The sequence below is a fragment of the Diadema antillarum genome, unplaced genomic scaffold, assembly GCF_040938485.1.
Source record: "Diadema antillarum isolate AM-2024a unplaced genomic scaffold, OU_Dant_1.0 seq00000003_RagTag, whole genome shotgun sequence".
Classification (NCBI taxonomy): domain Eukaryota; kingdom Metazoa; phylum Echinodermata; class Echinoidea; order Diadematoida; family Diadematidae; genus Diadema; species Diadema antillarum.
The window spans coordinates 773,875-794,974 of NW_027271125.1; the positions used below are offsets into that span (position 1 = coordinate 773,875).

The window sequence follows — 21,100 nt, forward strand, 5'->3', positions numbered from 1 at the left end:
ATAATTTCCCGCCCTTTCCGCCCCCTCGCCGAGTTGCTGTCGTCTGCCCGTGAAATGTTTGGATTCCCGCGTCCCCGGTGTGCTGACGAGAGAGAATCTTGCTGATGGAGAACGCGGATCCGGTGGTCGCCTTCGTACAGGGGCTCTGAGTCGAGGTCATCTTCAATGACTTCCGAGACGAGTGACCGTCATTGACCTCATAGCAGTCTCCCTCAGCCTTTCTCTTGCGACTCTCCAAAGCCTGTTGCTCATCCATGTCACCACACATTGCACAAGAGCACCGGACTACAAGAGCGGCGATACAAATGAAATGTAGAAAAGTTTTACTGACAACTGCACGAGGAATGTGCTCGCGATATCCTCTATTTCAGTTCCCACGTGTCGCTAGCACTAAATAGTCACACAAAATAATTTCTGATTCACGACGAATCGCTCTCCTTGAAGTTCTTCAGCTCATCTCAGGGCAAAAGGTTAAAGACGATGTTGCAAGCGGTCTCGGATGACAGACGCAAAGGGGAGCAAAAAAGTGGCCGTGATGAACGATATAAATTATACGGAGAACAGAGAGAGGAGAGTGAAGAGATGAGGAGGAGGATTTTAGAGGATGGATCTTCCAGGGCGTCCTCTTCTTGGAATAGAAAAGATGATTCTCTTCTTGACCTCGTCAGAAAGGATCGGAATGAAAGTAAAAGGTTGACTGTTTTGCTCCTACAAATAAAACGAGCTGAGACGAGAGTGAGCTATCCATCCATGGGGTGGGACTGGGATCTGGAGATGGCACGGAGATGATTCTCTCGACAGCCAGGCAGGTGGAACAAATCTGACGAGAAAGGAGCGAACGAGAAGCAGAGCTAGGGGATTTGGGATGTGGGGTGCGATTACGTAATCACGAAACCCATGCTGTGGTAGTCCCGAGGTGGGCGAGATTCCTATCAATCGGTCTGAGCAGGGAGGTGGGAAGCCAATTCCCTGGTCTGAGGAGATGCGAAACGCGCCAACAAGTGTTTCGGATTATGTCAATAAATCGAACAATCAAGATGTCTGTTATGTTAGTTAGTGGCATAATCCCAGCCAGTTATCACATCAGTCGGAAAGCGTGGAATTCAAGCGTGAAAGCAGGACGACGGGAGGGGGTAGGGCGTGGAGAATTGCGTAATGGTCCTTTTCACATTCTTTTTAATACTAGTAGTCTCGAGACGAGACACCGTGTGATCAATGGAAGTTTGGACACGATTTGATAAGATGATGTAGGGCCTAAAATGCAAGATACGGATGTGTCCAGGAGGGCGTTGTTCTGCATGATAATTATAGCCCTGGTGATACACAACTGAGGGATCCATGATGATCTTTGGTCTGCGTAAGTTGTGGATGCATTCAGAGAGTTTGACTTTTATGTAAACTTATAAGAAACTGTTACGCAGTAATGTTTTCTTTTTCATTTCAGCGTCTTTTTCAGCTATGAAAATAAAGAGAAAGAGTGAGGGACTACCTTTCCTGGCTACCTGTATTGATGTAGGTAAAGATTTCTCTAAACACATCCGAAATTTGTATTTACCTGTGACAGTTTCGACGACGGCCGGGCTGTCATCTTTCTCAAACGATGGCTAACGATGAACCGGGATGGGGGTGCACCCCCATACCAACTGTCTGACATTTACGATGGCGCTGATCACTCGGATTGCACACCTGGGTGATTGCTGATTGGCGCCAAATTATCAGTTGCCAATTAGCCATCGTTTGAGAAAGATGACAGCCCGTCGTTGAAACTGTCACAGGTAAATACAACTTTTGGATGTGTTTAGAGAACTCTTAACCTATATTTATCAACCATCCTTATGAACTTATTTCGCAATTTACCTGTATTGAAGATTTGTACAGATTTGAAGAGTTTGTTCGCAAAAACCGATAAGTCCATATTTGCCAAATGGAGATATTTGCGATTAAAGGTCAAGAAAAATAAAGAGAATAATAAGAATTGTTTAACTTCTTTTAACCATAAGTTCAAAACTATACCTTTATATGTAGTGACCAATATATCATTTAAAAGGTATTATTTTGTACTTTATGACAGAGACCGTACTTCAAAATCTTCAAAACTGGACTTATCGATTTTTGCGAACAAACTCTTCATTTTCTTTTTTCTGCTGCAAAATTAGCGTATAAAACATAATATTATTCCGGCTAACGTAAACGTCAAAATAATGATCAAGATGAGACTGGGTCACAAATGCCTTTGAAAAGAAATATATAAATCTAGTATTGTATTACAAAAATAAAATGACAGTGCAAGATATCAGGCAATGACATCATGAACTCATGTTCATGTTCATATTGACTGTTCAAGAACTGCTGTATTTAGCGAAGCTTCACAAGAAAATATTTCATAACTTTCCTCATCTAATTATTCCATTTTCATCAATTTCACTATTGTGCTTATGAAATTTGATTAAAGAAATAAAATTCTGAACTGGTCCGGCATGGTCTTGTGATGGCATACTAGAAATGCTTTCTTGTCCAAATTGTGTTGCTCTGCCCCCCCCCCCCCCCCTCCCTTTAGTAGGCCTAGTAAGATGTCTAAGGAGGTGGGAAGAAGGAAGGAAAACACACTAAGAAAAACTTTATTTTGACTCAGGTTAGTACTTGGTTGAACCAAGGAGCTATTACACAACAATAGCTCCTTGGTTGAACCAAGACATTATTTATTGATTTTGTCTTATATTTTTTTGTTTTTTTTTATTATTATTATTATTATTATTATTATTATTATCATTATTATTATTATTATTATTATTATTATTATCATTATTTTTTTTTGAGTGCTGAGTAGCACCCGTCCGCAACACTGTAGGCCTACTGACTATGGAAATGTCCCTGACACAGAGGGTCAGTGCGCAATCAGTATTAGAAGCACAATTATGGGATATTATTTTCATGCTACAGCAATTTATGTTTGTTAGTGTAAAGTGATGTCAACTTTTCAAAATAATTTGCATTCTTGAACAATTCCTCTCATTGCCCTATTACTAACCAATGAGCAAGCCAGTGGGTGAGACGCCGATCATCGGCTCTCCAAAATAATCTGACTTTGTCTTTGAAAACTATAAAATTCGACTAGTGTCCTCGCTTGCCTTCTTCATATCCGATTGTGATACAAATTCTATTGGTTTGACAGCAATTCATAACAATTCAATAGGTACAACTTAGGCCCTGCATTACATGACCATTGTTCCCATCCGGACTCTCAAACCATTTTAATACATGTATGTTCAAACAATGTCAATGAGATTTTTCTCCTCACTCATCACGGAATCATGGTCCCGTGCTCATTGCAAGCTGCTCTACTACTGTAGTATACTAGTACAATAATATGATCACAAAACTCTAGATGGCGCAATTGTGCCGCGGGAGTTCGAATCGGAACCAGTGTGCAGTTGTTGACTATCGGAATTTCTAATATCGAAATTGAATGAGAATTTCACTTGGGATGACTGCGGTGTTTTCAGAGGAGTTCAAATCGTATGTTTATGAACTGTGTGGCGCCAACTGTAATATAGTAGTAGGGCCTAGTGCTTTATAGCTGTGTCCTTTGCAGTTACTCTGAGTATTATGTCGCAAACGGCTTGGACGTTGCGTTATGCGGTGCTGAAACACTTGCTATGTACTCAGTCCCATACGTTTATGTTCGTGTGGTGTGCGAATATTCACATTACAAGTGGGAAGTGGGGAAGGCTTCATGTAAAATATTATCTTAGTTGATACTAAATTCAAGTATGACCACAGGTAATCTAAACTTTTATAGTTGCAGATAGTCAAGACAGATGCATTTATAGTATACGCCTCCACACTTGACTTGGTGTCAGCAGTCATTAAATTTAAATTTACTGATTCAAATTTAATCTCGTCTTAGATTTTTACTTGATAAATTTACATTCACCTTAAATAACGTCAGTAGTCCCTATATAATCTAGAACAATGTTAATAGGCTACATTATGCTATCTAGACTCCTACCCTACTTCCTATTGAGTCTGTGACCAGTTACTATTCTTTTGTAAATCAACAAGTAGTGAAGTACTCACTCATTGACATACCCCTAACCGCAGCAGCGACCCCATACGGACAAATACGTACTGTTACTGTGTTACAGCGCCCCGCGACGGGGTTAACATACCCCCAGATATCATACACCCTTTTCATCTACATCACTCCGCGGACACTCTCACAAGCTCTTTATTCCATATGCACGAACTGTTAGCTACCAAAGGACATTCTTCCCAGACACAACCAGACTATGGAATGCTCTGCCCCCGGATACCTTCAACTGCACCACTTTAGCTCAGTTTAAGCAAGTGGTGCAGGATATTAAACTCTGCTAGAAGGGAATGGGATGTTTTTAGCTGCACTCTAGAAAATGTAGTCATTTTAACCTGCACTGTACATAAACACCTCCACACCATGCCTGCCAACAGTACGACAATACACCAAAGGTGGACTGTACTGAACAGGAAGAAGAAAAAGAAGAACAAATCTTTCAGAGAATGACAGTAGGTCCTATATAGTGAGGTGCCCGCACCTCGTCAGGGGCCCGAATACCGTCTCCCCGCTTAAGATTGTTTTGAGCACACTAAACAAAAATGTATGCCCGGGACTGTGTTCAGAACGCTTGAAACTTGGCAGGGCTATCACAACCAAGCAAATTGTGGTGAAAACCGAACAGTTTTTTGCGAAAATCTGAAATTTTAATAGGGCTATAGGAATACGTGTTATAAGTCACCCGCACGCATCTTTTACGTGTATGTCTATGGGAACATCACGGTCACCCGCACACGTCTTTTACGTGCTAAGACTATGGGAGCGCAGGTGACGAGTTGCGGGCCCCTTCCTTAGCGCACAACTATTCCGCATCGTTCGCGTTTGATTACGATAGCTGCAAATTTTCAATATCGATCAGTGAACTTGTGATTCCATTGGAATTTTCAGCATTTTTCCTGTATGTGAGTTGGATTTCAAAGAATTTCAGTGGCGAAATGTGATTCAAATATGCGCAAACTTTAACTATGACGAGGTGCGGGTCACCCAAGTATACTACTTGCACCTTGCCTCAAGTAAGTCAGAACCACATTGACTGATTCACTCTGAATAGATGGTGTAACAAGTTATGTGATAAACCTTTATTAGATCACTCTAATGTTACAGGTTGCATGATGATGATGATGATGATGATTTCTAGTCAACAATGCAAATCATTATTTCTGTGTGATACCACAACTTATTTGTATGTTACCGTTGTTTTACTTTTATAGTCTTTTTAAGTACGTTGCACATTTCAAATGCAGCTTTGCAGTGACCAGTGTTTTCAGTCTGTTCTATACAATTGTAACTGTATAACTAAGAGTACATATATACAAGCTTGATATCATACCCATCATACCCTGTTTTCAACACCTAGGACAGACAACCCATTTTATGATGAGCCAGAACCAAGGACATTCTACCATCCTACGCTTCCGAAAAAGTTGAGCAAAGCAGAAAAGAAGGTGAGCTAATTGAACTGGGTGTAATACCGTGGTAGACAATTACAATGTTTTAAACAAATGTGTAGAAATGGTAGTGTTATTAGTGGCTGTCCTCTTTGGACTAATTATGGCCTGATAAAAGATGAAAGCTGACATCCTTGTTTGTACATGTTATAAGCTTTGCCTTCTTTACTGTTCATCTGTAAAATGTTTAAGGCATCAACAGCAATATCGATATAAAAGCAAACACAAATTGTTGAAGTTGAGCACAGACTAATGTAGTTGCTCTAAATGCAAATTTCTGTACATTTCCATTTGATGTGTGTTTGCGCATGTGTAGTATGTAGAATTTTATTATTTGATTATTTTCAGCTTGCCCTGAGTCCGGAGCGGGTTCGGTCATCGCTGCACTCCACCCGTCCTGCCAAGGATGGGGTTGATGATGGGAGCCGCAAACTAAGTCCAGGGGAGAAGGGATTCCTGCAGGGGTCTAACACCATGCTGGCCAAGGAGCTCCCAACACACGACACACCTAGTCCTGGGTAAGATGTCCACTGGCCAAGATCAGCAAGGCACTAACTAATTGTAGTAAGGACCCGCCTTGAGGGGGGTTCAACATCTTTTGCCCGAAGTATGATTCTAGGTGGGGACAACTACATACCCCCTGAAGGAACCAGTCCATGGTATTATCAGACATCAGGGGGGAACTTGAAAGTATCGACAATTTATGTAATCATATCCGAAATTTGCTTCACGCACAGGGTTAATATGATGTGGCAAGTAAAAATCCGATCGAAACTTTAGAGTTAATGACAGTTGTTGCATTGTACAGGTGAGGATGGTACCGGGACATGCAGTTTAATCAATTTGTCGTGAAGAGCATCTTTCTCTATTGGGTTGGTTGACAGACCTCCAGCCGTTCTGAATGTGGAGGAAAGAATATTAATTTTGACCATTCCCAGCTCTTGTTTCAATAGGAGTGTTTTTTTTCTTTTTCTTTTTCTTTTTCGATGATTTTACTACCCATTCCTATGGGAACTGCTCTTTCGATATGAGCAAAAAATCCTTATTTTTCAGTTAGAAAGGTTGGGAGGTCTAGGATAATTTTCCTGTCAGAGAGAAAATAAATTTAAGAGACTGTTACGAACATGTTACATGGAGCTGTTGACATATAATCACTGTAATGGAGAAGTATAATAATGCATTGTCAAAAACAATGATTATTTTCCCTACAAATTCTAATAGACAAGATGCATTTGTTCTTTATGATGCTATGTTTCGTCTTTCTGCATCATATCCTGGCTGTCAATCAGACCTGGTGACACCTCCTCAAAGTTTGATGAGTCTTGGCCCACGAGTGAGCGACCCTCCACCATTGAGAGTCCCATCGAGATCCGCGACAGGTCGTCCACTTCTCCTTCGACGGCCCGAGATGTTCCAGAGATGACATCTCTTGGTATGTTTTAGGGACCTTACGCACGGAACATTCACAATCATGGATTAGAAGTGATGAGGTGACTCACTTTATGTGCCACATTCACACGCCTGACTGCATATTTTGCTCACGTGTACAATCTCTACCAAATAGATCAACGAATTGCCAAATCACAGTGCAATATAAAGTGTCGCACGTGATTCCATTTCTCCTCACATGGCTAGTTTGCATTGGTATGGTGATTGAATAACAGTGTTCTATAGGTGTTTTTTTTTTTTTTTTTTTAAAGTAAATCTCGACCGAGAATACAGTTCTGCTGTCTGTTTTGGAGTCATTTTTTAAAACTGGTCATTTGCAAGAAAAATAACCATAGCTTTATCATAAAATTTGCATCACAGCAAAGCTTTCAATTTTCTCTATAACTTTGCTGTAATGCATCCTCAGCACAAATGCTTCTACAAAAAGTTACAGGGCTTTGAAAAACAAAATGATTTCCTAAAGAGCTCATGCGCTGCAGTCTCAGAATAATGTGGCACACAGGGGGTTTATACCTTGGCACATAAAGAGGTAAGGCATTTTTTGCTGTTTCAGTCACAAATTCTCAGCATTTTCATCCTCGTGGAAGGAGGTAAAGAAAAAACACATTATGTGAATGTGAGAATGAGCCATTCTCTATTTCAAAAGAAAAAATTGTCTCGCCACTTGCAAAATTGTCTCACAATTTGCAATTTACAAAAAGTACCGTACCCATTAAACATTTGGTGTATAATACAGTATTTTGATCTTTTCAATATCAGATCTAATCAGACTTGCTTACACTCTGAAATGCAACAGAGAATTTATCCCAAATACATTTAGAATTCACCATGACAAATACTAGTATACACTGGTTTTTAAAATTGTGCACTGGATTTGGCCCTTTTCAGGATTACACTCACGAAAGAGAGAATATACGTGTGTAGTGTGCTGGAAACCAGTGGAGCTAGCATGTGTGCAAGTTGTAGACTTGGCTGTCCTTTCTTGTTGGATACATTGTGACAAAAATTGATTTCAATCTGATCTCACAATTTACAGCTGACACATCGGCGTCAAAAGAGACTCTACAGGGTCAACCTGACAGCACGATTGGCAGGTAGGTCTATTAATGTTTGTATGTATACTCTAGAAAATATGCTCTCTTTGCCTTGTCATATTTGTGTCTAAGATCAGACTCTCTACTCACTAAATTCAGCATCAGTTCAAGGAATCAAGAGCCAAAATCTAACAGAATGATCAACAGGTAGCCCCTTTCCCTTGTGCACTGATGTACACGTATGTTCATCATAAATTTTGTAAACATGCTCTACAAATACCTACTACCCAATGTTTGTTGACATATTTCTCTTTTCTCTATCTCTCTCTCTTCTTTTCAGGTAGCACAAAAAATGATATCAAAGGTTGTATTTCTTAGTTATTGTTCATTGCAAAAGGAAAAAAGAAGAAGACCAAGAAGAGAGTATTATACTGATGGTTTATAAAGATATTGATGTCATGTTTTATTCAAAACCATAATATATTATGGTTAAAAAAAAATGCATCTACAGTACATGTATTTGCAGGGGATGGACCGATAAGCCTGTTGTTTTTTCCTTTGTCCCAAGGTTAATCGACCGGTTCCGCTTTGGAGCGCCAACAAGCCGCGCTGAGCGGACCGTGAGGTCAGAGGACAAATCTGCAAGTTTCTGGTGGTTATCCTCCTCATCTCCTACCTCACAGCTTCTTTCATCATCGTCATCAGCATCCGTCTCCAGGCAACCTTCGGGAGGAACCACGCCCGCTTCTGCCAAGGGGTCAAAAGGTTACGCAGGACAAAGACCGCTGGAGTCAGCCGGTGGAAGGGGGCGGGAAAGCACCCTTAGGCATGGCCGGGGGCGAGGGCGTGATGCGTCACGGACATCATCCTGGTCGGGGACATCAATAAGGGGAAGTAGCTTGGATGCTGGAAGGAGAATGAGTGGTGTATCGACCTTGGCATCAAGCTCAAGTAGTGTAAGATTTGTTTTGTTGTTTTTAACCCTATTTTGTTACTTTCGAGACCCCTGCCCTATCTGTTTTCACTATCTTGAAGATGAAAAGAGATACTCTTTATTCATTGTCGATTTGCAGTTTTTGTTTTCAGGTGATTGCAAGAAAAACATTTTCACGTTGAATATATGCATGTATCGGTAAACACCATGGAAAGAATGTCCAAATACAGTACTTTATAAATTTTGACCTTTTCAAACAATGTGAATTGTTGGTAGCGTGGAACCAACTACTCTTCATGCCAACATACATCAATATTATAGTCATGCTCAAGCTGTCTCACATGCCAGATTAAAGTATATTTGCATTCTAGGACCACTGGGAGGTGTTCTCTGCACACAGACAATGTTCAATTATGATTCAATGTTCCAATTGGAAACATCGAGGTCGAAGCACAAATTTAGCACAAGCTATTTTATAAACAAATGCTCTCATCAGAAGATACTTTGTTTAGTGGAATAAATGAAGTTTTTTTTTTAAATTTCACAAAGGTATGCTCTTGCAACTGATGGACAAATTGCCTTACATCGACATAAATAAGCAGTGTGGCTACTAGCTACTAAAACACTGATCAATTCAGTGCTTATTTACATTGATGTATGGCAATTTGTCAATTAGTTGTTATATAAAAACAACTCAATACAAGAATTTCATCAATTTGAAAGGCATATCCCTTTTAAGTCACTTTCATTCTGTTTCTGTTGCAGTCTGTGAAACTTTCATCCAGTCCATTGGATAATGACACTGATGAATTGCAACGAAGAGCTGACAAATTGCTTGAAATGAGGTACTGACAACAAGTTTGTTTGTTTTTTTTTCCTAAAAATGGTGAATATGCCTTCATTGCTTTCAAGGGAATGAAAACAGCAAACCATTACATGTGCACGGAGCAATAATAGATTATGTTTAGATTATTTCAGTTGAACATGAATACGGAAAGAGCGATATTGTATCACTCTTTCGAGACCCAAATATGATGACTGCATTACTCCATTGTACTTGGTGCAGCATTTTCTTTCTTTCTTTTTTTAAAAAGGGAAACGTATTGTGAGTTTGCGCTTCAACAAGCAGCTGCCTTAACCCTAAAAAGGCCGGGGGGGGGGGGGGGTTGAATCAACCCCCCCCCTCGACATTTTTCGTGAGTACTCCGCCGCGCGAAATTTTTTGACTGCGCTGTTCTCTGACTTTTTACTTTCAAGTCTTGCGCATCTTTTGACACCATTTTTGCCAAAATCGCGCATACCGTTACGACGCTGCACGACCTTTTATACATGCCTGTCAGACTGAAAATGGCTCAAAATCGTGATTTTGTGTAGTTTTCTCTTCTTATTCATAAAGATATGATTATTTTCACTTTCATAGACTGAAACTAATTAGTTTTAGCATAATTATGCTTGAAATAGGTTCTGTCATAATTTTTGCGAAAAAAATGATAAAACAAAAGTCAAAAAAACAAAGAAATACATAAGAAATTCATAAAACAATAAAGTGTATAAGAAATTGATTTTGATACCAAATTTTTTTTCACGCACATTGTTAGGAATGCTACCAAGAATGTTATAACCCAAAATTAGGATTCTAGGAGCTATAATTTCTGATTTAGAGCAAAAAGTATGATTTTATGCATATATTAGCATAATTAATCATTATGACAAAAATTTCCATTTCTTTTTGTATAGTTTGGTAGATTACGCCACCGGTAATGTATGTGCCAATTTTCATGGTGATTGCGCGAGTGACGGCCGAGATCTCGGGGGGGGGGGGGGGGGGGGGGGAAGGGGTCGAATCAACCCCTCCCCGGCCACAGAACACCAAAAAAAGCCCGGCCTGGTTAGGGTTAAAGGTATTGTTTGGTATATGAATGTGACTTGTCATAACCTCCAATGGCTGTAATAGTCAGGAAGTAAAGTGAACCCAGTAATGATTTCTGTTTATGACAGTGATATTTAAATCTTTATTTCATTCTTTTTTTCAACTGAAGTAGAACTATACCACACAAAAATATATGTTCAAAGTAATAGGTAACTGGTCAACAAACATGGCTGGAAAACAATTGAAAGGAAAAGTGAGTGTGTAACTTCCCATTTGTAGAACCTATTAAAGGACAAGTTCACCTTCATAGACATGTGGGTTGAGTAAATGCAGCAATATTAATAGAACACATCAGTGAGAGTTTAAGGAAAATCGGACAATCCGTTCAAAAGTTATGAATTTGTGAAGTTTCTGCTCGCTCAAGGCTGGATGAGAAGACTACTATAGCTTGTGATGTCACATGTGTACAACGATATAAGAAAGAATAAGGAAAATTCAACATATTTTCACTTTTCTCGCATAACAGAAGAACACTTGACCTGTCTCTTTCAGAAGGCAGCAAGAATAATATTACCCTCAACATATGTCAGTAACAAGTCAAAGAAATGTGCACTTTATTCAAAAAGTAAGTTGTGTGAAATTCTCTTTTTATTTTCTTTATATTATGGTTGTACGCATGTGACATCATATACTGTAATAGTCTTTTCATCCAGCAGTGACTGCGCAGATACTGTAAAAATTCATAACTTTTGAATGGATTGTCCAATTTACCCCAAACTTTCACTGATGTCTTCTAATTTATATTGTTGCATTTACTCAATCCATTGTATGTATATACAAGTGAACTTGTCCTTTAAGCGCTATATTTCAAATGGTGGTTTTACAATATGGAATTTGTATCTATGTATGTAAAACTGTGTACGGAATGTGAATTAACTGATACGTCATGTAACTGCTTCACAAGGTTCATTTTTACAATCAAAGGGTTTTTCAAAGTTTGAGAGGGTAATATCTCTCTTCATTTTGACAGGGATATTTCTAATAATTGCCATTTATAGGTCAGACTTGCAGTGAAAGATGTTTTTATGTTTCTAGTGAGAGCACCATCCTGACCGACCCCATGGTCAGTTCAGATGGACTTGGTCACTTCTCTGCCACCTCTACCAGCCCCGACGACCTCACCCCTCCATTGGCAGATGCCTACCGCTCAAGAATCATTGGTAAGTGTAAAGAATAAACAAACTGCAAAATTAAAATTCTTTGATCTTTTGTTGTGGTGAATACTCACGTTCAAAGACCCCGGTAGCGTGGGCATTCATGCAGTGGGAAGGCTGGCCTGGTTTGGATATACTACAAAAAATGGATTTTTTTCGCGCGAGTAATTTTTCATGCTCAACTGTGTAAGATTAATTTTACATGCTTTTAATTCCTAGCTGGGTAAGATGAATATTTGATGCTAATAATTCTGTGGAATCAGGACATTAACTACTGGAACATATGGCGTGCAAAAATATTTGCATGCTTTTATTTTCGCGCTAGCATCTGGTTGCGCAAAATGCGCGAAAATTTCCACACTGAAAAATTTCCACTTTTACAGTAATCTGCAATGAATTGCGTTACACAGCTTTATCACTGATCACTATATTAGTACACACACAGCCGAAAAATCTCAACCAGAGTCGACTGTAACTGATCGCATGAGCGATCACTTCAATGCTCATACAATGTATTTGCTGACCGTTGTAGTTTTTGAACGTACCCCAAAGGGCAGCGAATGAATTTGGCCGCATATGAATCACCACACTACTAGATCTCGAAGTTTATTGTTATAGAATCATCATTTATCTTTTTCTCTGTTCTTTTATTCATTTATTTAGTTTTTTTTTTTGAGGGGGGGGGGGAGGATATTCTTTCTCACCTCTAACTCTCATTTATTATTTGTGTTTCCCTCTGTGATTATGTGATTGCATCATTGAAGAATTCACAAGAGTTAGCCAAACCAAAATGCATCAAACTTTTCATATATCCACAGCCGATGGACAACCATGCATATATCAACTTAATTGGCAGATTTTCAAGTTATGTCCTGGAGTTATGGAAGATTTGCAGTTTCGTGTGATGGGTCGAACTTGAAATCTTGGCAGGGTATTTTCTACAAGATGAAAATAAGAAATACAAGTATGACATCACATGACAGGGGAGAAGCCAGGACAGTGCTTTCAGGGTAGAGGTACATGTATTTGATAATGCAGAGTTATCTCTCTTATTCAAATTCTTGTAATACATCTCATGTGAAATGCTCATGGCTAGATGATTGCTGTGTTGATGAAAGTGTTGTTGTTGTTGTTTTAATCTGCCAAACAGACAAAGAAAACCTGCCCCGCCCGCCACTCTTCCCAGCCAACCTCCAGTTCACACAGCGCCCTCACAGGCCGGAAGAGGACATCCTCCAACAGTGGCGGATGAGAAGACGGATGGAGGAAGCGACTGGCAAGGGAACAGGCAGGGACGGAGTGAAGCGTCCTCTGCAACCATCAAGCTCTAGGCAAACCAGCACAGTATCAAAGCCCTGTGAGGTATGAGTAAAGTTCATTCTTCAAGCATTACACAAAGTTTTAGTAAGGAAAATTCCAGTTGCTATGGCAAAAACAGAGGCAGCAAATGAGTAATTTGCACAGATTTTATTTGTGTTGCAGTGGTAGTTGTATGTATCGTACTGTGCAGCCAGTTAAAGTCCCTAAAAGAAAGAAGGCCATGAGTTACTATACAATGGACTCCTCTTATAACGAAGTCCTCCGGACTGGCAGCTTCTTTCATTATATCGAAATAACCGAATAAATAACAATACAAAATATAGAGCGGATAATGTTTTGGCCAGAATTTTTTACTTTGTTATAACCCAAATTTCATTGTAACCATGTTTGTTTTAATGGGAGTGCAATGTGTTGTACAGATGATGACTGGCAGAGGTGGCAACTCACAGAATATCTTATAAGAAGTTCTTCCTATGTGATACCTGAGTGAAAAAGAAATGGCAACAATAGACTTTATCAGTTTTGCAGAGCATGTCTCTTGCTGGACTTTTAACAAAGATCAAGATTCAAACAGTATTTTGCCGTGCTGATAACTGCAAATCCTATTCACTATGTTTTTGACGGAGCAGTTTGTGCAGCCTATTATCGTTTCTCACTTTGGTGACATTACAGGAGAGTCCAGATTCAAAGCTTGCAGAGTTTCGCCGGCGTCTGCAACAACAGAGACTGCTGTCTGGAGCCACGGCAACAGGCCACACCCTGCAGACGACAATGAGGGCGGGGACAGGTGGCACCACCCACACTGGGACCGACCCTATTCCACAGGCTGCATCCACTCAGACAAACGGGAGTATACCTCCATCGGATGATCATACGCATGGTTCCTACACTGACACTGGGGCACATGCAGAATGCCCAAAGAAGGCTGCCCGGATATTGCACGAGTGTAGAGACACTCGACCGCATCATGAACCAATTGCTGTCGCGAGTCCCAATGTTGATCCACCTCCCAGAACAGGCACTGCCTCACATAGGCACAGTGACCCTAACCGAGAATCATCACAGCACTGTGATGTCGTGCCTCACGTACATTTGGCTTGCGACATACTACCTTGTGACGAAAGCAGACCTCATCGGCACAGCACATAGAGGATGTGAATGCCAGACTGTCAAGATGGGAACACCAGGTTCAGCCGGTGAGGGATACCACATGGATGGTTTCTGAGGACAGAAGAACAGAGCCTGACCACCAGCACCGTCATCCTTTCTCCCAAAGTGGTCCTCCAAGAGCAGAAACAGTCAGCCACAGAGATGAGGTTGTTGTTGGGGCACTTAATGATGACAATGGAACTGATCCCACATCTGGGAGGGATGATAAATGGGAAAGAGAACCTAATGGAAGAGCAGAGAGAGATGCTGTCCCAGTTGCTAGGCAACAGCAAAGTGGTACCAATGATGCTGAAGGTGGAGCAAGTGATCGAGAATTGGACTCTTCACCAATCAACAGAGCAATTGGACAGGTATGGTTGTGATTCACCAAGAAAAAGTCTTCCTGTCTACAGATTGGTATCATTAATGACTAGGGAGGAAAAATAAGTGATATAGGGCCCTGTTGTCTTTTGCTTTTTAGCTCACTCAAGTCAAAGGCTCAGGTGATCTATTATGATCATTCATCATCTGTTTTCCATTGTCCATCTTACGTCATCTTTCATTCATTGTCCATAAACTTTTTACATAACTTCTTGAAAACACATGGTCAAATATTCACCAAACTTGGCAGGTGTTATCACTAAGGGTGATGATTATATTCATACAAATAGGCATCATGCCCCTCTTGCCTCCCCCCCCCCCCCCCCCCCCCCCCGATCCAAAATTTGAGAATCTTTAAAAATCTTCTTCTATAATATCAGAAATGTCAGATTGCAGTTTCAAATTTGTGTGAAGTTAAGTCATGTTAACTTAAGTTGTTGTAACAAGAGGGTTTTAATCATTATTCTTTATAAATAACAGGAGACCATTCTATGCAGATACAGTTATGAATTTCTAGCTTTGCCAACCTTGCCCTGTCTGTTCCAAAGGTCATTGCTAGCAGGATGTTTGCTTCTCCTGGAGGTCAGAGGTCATCGTCTCCCAGACTGCAACCATTACCAGGGGAAGACACGCCCCCCTTCACACCACCAAGGGAGCAAGGGAGACTAGCAGACCTAGGTATTGGTGTGTGTGTGTGTGTGTTTGCATATGTGTGTGGTAATGGTGGCATAGGAATCATATGTGCAAATTATTCAAAGATTTCATTGCAGAAATTAAATAGTTTTTTGTTTTTTTTAATCTTTTTTGCAATGTGTGTGTGTGTGTGTGTGTGTGTGTGTGTGTGTGTCTGTCTGTTTTTGTTTTTGCTGTAGTCTAGGGGAAACACGCCCACACTGTCAATCACATTCCATGTTCCTGCCAAGGCATACATGTGTATGTTCTTATAGCAGTGGTTATCATACCAGTCAACCTACAGTGTATATGGCTCCCATATGTTCTTAATCAAAATGATTGTTGTTTACTTTTGTTTTGAGATGGGCCTCTCATTTCTGGATAGTATTAGCAAAAGAGGGGAGATAATTTTTGCTATTATGCATCTGTGTCTGTAACACTTCAAACCCCCAAACTCATACTGCTATTAGTTAACTGAGTGCAATTCACAGAGAAATACAAATCTAATACTGTGCACTCCCGTTATAACAAACTCGGTTATGAAAAAATTCCGGTTGCAACAAAGTTAAAATTCAGGCCTTAACATGATCCACTCTATGTATTTTTATTGTTTATTTGTTCGGTTATAAAAAAAGTTCAATATAATGAAAGAAAACTGCCTGTTCCGAGGACTGCGTGATAATGGGAGTCCTCTATACTTTACTGTTATTATGACGTCGGTCTAATTAATTAATCGTTACTATAATCTCCATTCATGCAGATGATGGACAGGATAGGGCGGAGTCCAGAACCAGTTCAGATGGCGAGGAGTTCGCTGGAGACGAGATGCTGAGAGTCCTCCGGGCACAACGGGAGGAATGCATCAGGAAGCTCAACAGGCTGGGCGATCTTCTGGCGCATCCGAGGTGAGACATTATCCTCGGCAGACAGCAAAATGGCATCAAAATACATCCAGGCATATCCACGTGGTGATTGGGTGCTTTTCGACTGGTAGACTTTCAAAAGGATGTGTGAATATGAGGACAAGTGACCATTGCGACAAGTGTGGAAAGATGATTTATTTTTTTTCAGGGCATTTGAAGAATGATGAGCTTCTTCACACCCTTGAAACGATGAACATTGTATAGTTATTAGCAAGTCCAGATTAGCCTGTCACCATGGCGACCAAGGTGGAGGAACTATTTCTAGCTGCATTGAAGTTGATGCAAACTCTTCTGCAAATGGCAAAGACTAGATTACAATGACTCTGTATGAAGGCTGAGCTGGTTTTCTCTCTGATTGCAAACAAGAAAGAGTGACAAGTCAGTGCAGCTGAGCTTTGATATCCTTGGTAAGCAGGAACAGCATTCTTTTATCTTCACTTAAAATGTGATGTGTGATTGAAATGCTGCAGTAGTGCAATAATGTCTCTCTGTTAAGATATCTTCAGTGAAGTGTGCTCTGAGCGTAGAAACTGCTTATGAATTGTTGCATTTTCTGTGCCAAACGATTTCATACAAGGTAAAAAACAAGATTCACATTTCTATGAAGCTAAGCCAATTGAACGGAGAATCATATTTTACCCCAATAAAAACTTTTGTTCAATTTCTCAAATAAACACAATTCACATTGGTTTTATACAGCACTTTGAACACTGGCAGTCATGGTCATAGCCGAGACCTGATTATAGTTACTATTTCTCTGGGAAAAACAAAGAATTTAATGTGAGTTTAATGAAGAAACTTATTGGAGTCGAGTATGTGGTTAATGACATCATCGCATGCCATCCAAACCTGGAGGCATTTTCCCTTTCGATAGTACTGTATAGAGTACAATGGTACATTTTAGCGAATGCTATGTGATGAGGAGGCAGCCCTGCATATGATATAGCAAGAATCTTTTTAGATACACATAATGAACTAGTGCTGAGAGTGATAGTGAACAAGCTGATTTTCTTACATCACATTTCACATTTTCCCATTACTTTTCTACCATGAGCCAAATGTCTCAGCATACTGGAAAGCAAGAAATTTTCACAAATTGCCATTGGCATTCAATGCATGATAGTGAAGACAGGAATTTTTGTGTGCATTTTAAGTTTGCAAATCTTGGCTCTAGCAAAATTCGTGAAATTAATATACACACGAAAACTTTTGGTTTAATGATAGTACAATGTGTTGAATTTAATAAACAAATCAAATTTTACATATCTCTGCATGGCTTTGTCGATTAGGAATAGTGCTTCACAGGTCTAACATGTAGAAGGAATTTACTTTAGTGTTGAGTAATTACACTTACCATTCTGGGCACCATTTAATGAAAGTTGTCAGTCTCTGACTATCACCATAGTAACAGTCACTCACCACAGCTTTTCAGCCAATCAAAATCAATTATTTTACTAAAATTAACAGAGAACAATCAGTTGTCAGGGCTGACAACTTTCATGAAACGGTGACCTGTTTGGGGAGCTGACTGTACTTTTTATTTGTTTCATGGGAAAAGAAGATTTGTCAGGCTCACTGAGAAGTAATTATTTTCTTCAAAGGTAATCAAACACATATTTGGGCTGGTTTGCTGAAGAGTATATTTTTTACAGTAATGTTCTCCTGGCAATAAAAGCAACTGATATAGTAGTGCATGCATCAAAACTAATGTATCAATTTTCATCACTATCTTTGTTTCTGTAGTGTCCAGTACTTGGCCAATAATAATGTTGTGAATGACCTTAATACATTATTTACATATCTGGCTTTCCATAAACAGCCATGTGGCTTTCCTGCCACCCAGTACAACAGATTACTGTGTATGACACACACAGAGTGTATTGTATGACACACACAGAGTATATTGTATGACACATGCAGAGTGTACTCCGTACACACACATACAGTGTACTTTCTACACACACACAAGGAATCAAGAATAAAGGCAGGAAGAACACATGCAAGTTAAAGCATGGACCACAGTCAAGGTCTGCTAGTCTGTTTATTTATCTGTGCATCATCATAAACTTTACAGTTTCTTCTTTTTTTTTGTACACAGTGTGTAACAAACAGACTTAAAACAAAATTTCAGTTAGAAGGGCATAAAAATTCAGGCTCCAAACATTATCGGCCCTTTGTTTTGTTTTGTTTTGTTTTTTAGCATTTACGTGTATTTGTTCGGTTATAAAGAAATTTCGATATAATGAAAGAAAACTGCAAGTCCTGAGGACTTTGTTTTAACGGGAGTCCATTGTATATGTACAGTTTTACAATTGGCCAAATGCTAAAGTTGATACCTTAGTCCTTTACAAACTGGTAATCCATAAAGCTCCATGCTTGATCCTCAAGGGGAAATATCAAAGTTTGTAGAAATATAAACTGGCCCTATTTGTAAGTTGCTACCGTGGTGAAACTTTTCATTTCTGCAAATCATTAATCATTGGTGTAAATGAGAAATAACCTGTAAGATAGGAATACACTGAGCTTTTGTTTCTGTTATACATGTTATTCTTATTTTAACAGAGTGCAAGATGTATGGTGTATTAAAGGCTACCAATAACTGCAAATCACCATACACAGTCACACACGAAGGCAAGCACACAAGTCTAAATAAGGTTACAGTAGCCTGACTAGTAACCGCTCACCCCTTAGCGCACGAGTGCAGTTGATGATGACCGAGAATATCTGCCCTACATTCAATAATATGCACTGCATGCACTGCAGTAAGCGTATGCGCAATGCTAAGAATTCGATGCTGAAACAAAACGCAATATTCAAAATATTCCCCGAATCTTGTGATGTTTAAATGCAATAAGCCACATCTGGAGATTCCTGATGGCAGAAAGGTCTCGTCTATTGAAGTTGGTGAGTAGGCCTTGACTTTTTAGCTAAAATCACTCAAAATTGAGATAAGTTGTACGAATAGGCGTCCGTCGTCGACTTGACGACTGTCAGCAAATGATATGAACAATGGTAGTGCATGGTACGTACGTGGAATTGCGTACGCAGACAAAAATGTTCGTAACTCATACAGAGATGGCGCTAGACTAGTTACCGCTCACCCACTACTTTACATGCGTGCTTTCAGACCACATTGATTGAAGTGGTAATAATACTGAAGACATAGATAAGAGTGATGAATCACTTTGACATGATGAAGATGATGGGATGAGGATGATGGTGATGGTGATGATGATGGTTGTGGTGGTATATATTGTTAAGGGTATAGGCTAAGGTTATGGGGTAAATAAATGGTGATGATGCCCAATAAATCAATTAATATAATGATAAAGATTATAATGACGTTGATAAAAATCGGATGATGATGGTGGTGATGATGCTCATGCTGAATGTATGACGATGATGATAATCGGATGATGATGATGGTAGTAGTAAAGATAATCGGATGCTGATGATGATGATGATGTTTATAGTGGTAAAGTGTGGTAATGTCATGATATATGCTACAAACATTAATGAATGGTAAAGATGATCGGATGCTGATGATAATGATAATGATGATGATGACTATGATGATGTTTATAGTGGTAAAGTGTGGTAATGTCATGATAAATGCTAGAAACATCAATGAATAAAAAAATAGTTTTAATAACAATGATGATAATCGAATGTTGATGATCGAATATTAATGATGATCGAATGATGATGTAGATGTTAAATTGTAGAGGTTAATATTTTAAAAGTTAATCCTGATTAAGCATATTTGGCATTGCCCTATTTATACATTTTCTTGTGGTTAGGACAAAATATACATGTAACATCCTAACTTACCCTATATATTTCTCTTTCTTATTTCACCATTTTGACATTTAACAGATCACTTCCCAGCTCCATCGATTCCAGGCTCTGCCGATATCCCCTCCCCTCACCCATCTCTCCGAGCGGGATTTTTACATCCCTTAGGGTATGAACTTCCAGAAACTCAAATTATATAAAATTGTAGCGGTATATAAGATTATGCAATAAATGTTTGTAAAGTTAATATTGTTTAAAAGTATTTGGCATGTATGATAATTATATTGATACATTTTCTTGTGGTTTGGACAAAATATACATTTAACATCCTAACTTACCCTATATATTTCTCTTTCTTATTTCACCATTTTGACATTCAACAGATCACTTCCCAGCTCCATCGATTCCAGGCTCTGCCGATATCCCCTCCCCTCACCCATCTCTCCGAGCGGGATTTTCAAACCTGAAGGTATGAATTACTCCCAGAAACCCAACCCCAACTCACGTTCCCCCCCCCCTCCATCTCGTCGATGTCCTTCAGCGTGCCATATCTGCCAGATTCCCAAATTCCCCCACAAGGAGTAAACTGCTTGATGCAGTGAGATCAATTAAAACTGCAACTAATCATGAACTTGAAATGATGATCATTTTTCAGCAGGCACTAGAGAATGGGTTGATTACATATTCCTTCAGTGAACACACCAGTATTGAGTATTTTCTGTTATTTCACCAACATACATTCAAGTGTTATGGCGACTGTCAGACAATACGGGGACGAAGGAGTGCGCAATATTAGAGGAGGAAGTGCTGAAGAAAGTGGA

General features: G+C 39.6%; 1 protein-coding gene across 1 annotated transcript; it reads left to right on the forward strand.

Moving 5' to 3' along the window:
- Positions 1-1,610: 1,610 nt before the first annotated feature.
- LOC139724916 (uncharacterized) lies at positions 1,611-16,470 on the forward strand. The gene is made up of 13 exons (XM_071636039.1): positions 1,611-1,690; positions 5,448-5,535; positions 5,887-6,056; positions 6,828-6,970; positions 8,024-8,081; positions 8,590-8,977; positions 9,721-9,800; positions 11,921-12,045; positions 13,190-13,401; positions 14,032-14,500; positions 14,653-14,879; positions 15,438-15,567; positions 16,322-16,470. The coding sequence occupies exons 1-13, from the start codon at positions 1,611-1,613 to the stop codon at positions 16,468-16,470; spliced, it is 2,319 nt and encodes a 772-aa protein (XP_071492140.1).
- Positions 16,471-21,100: the final 4,630 nt, after the last annotated feature.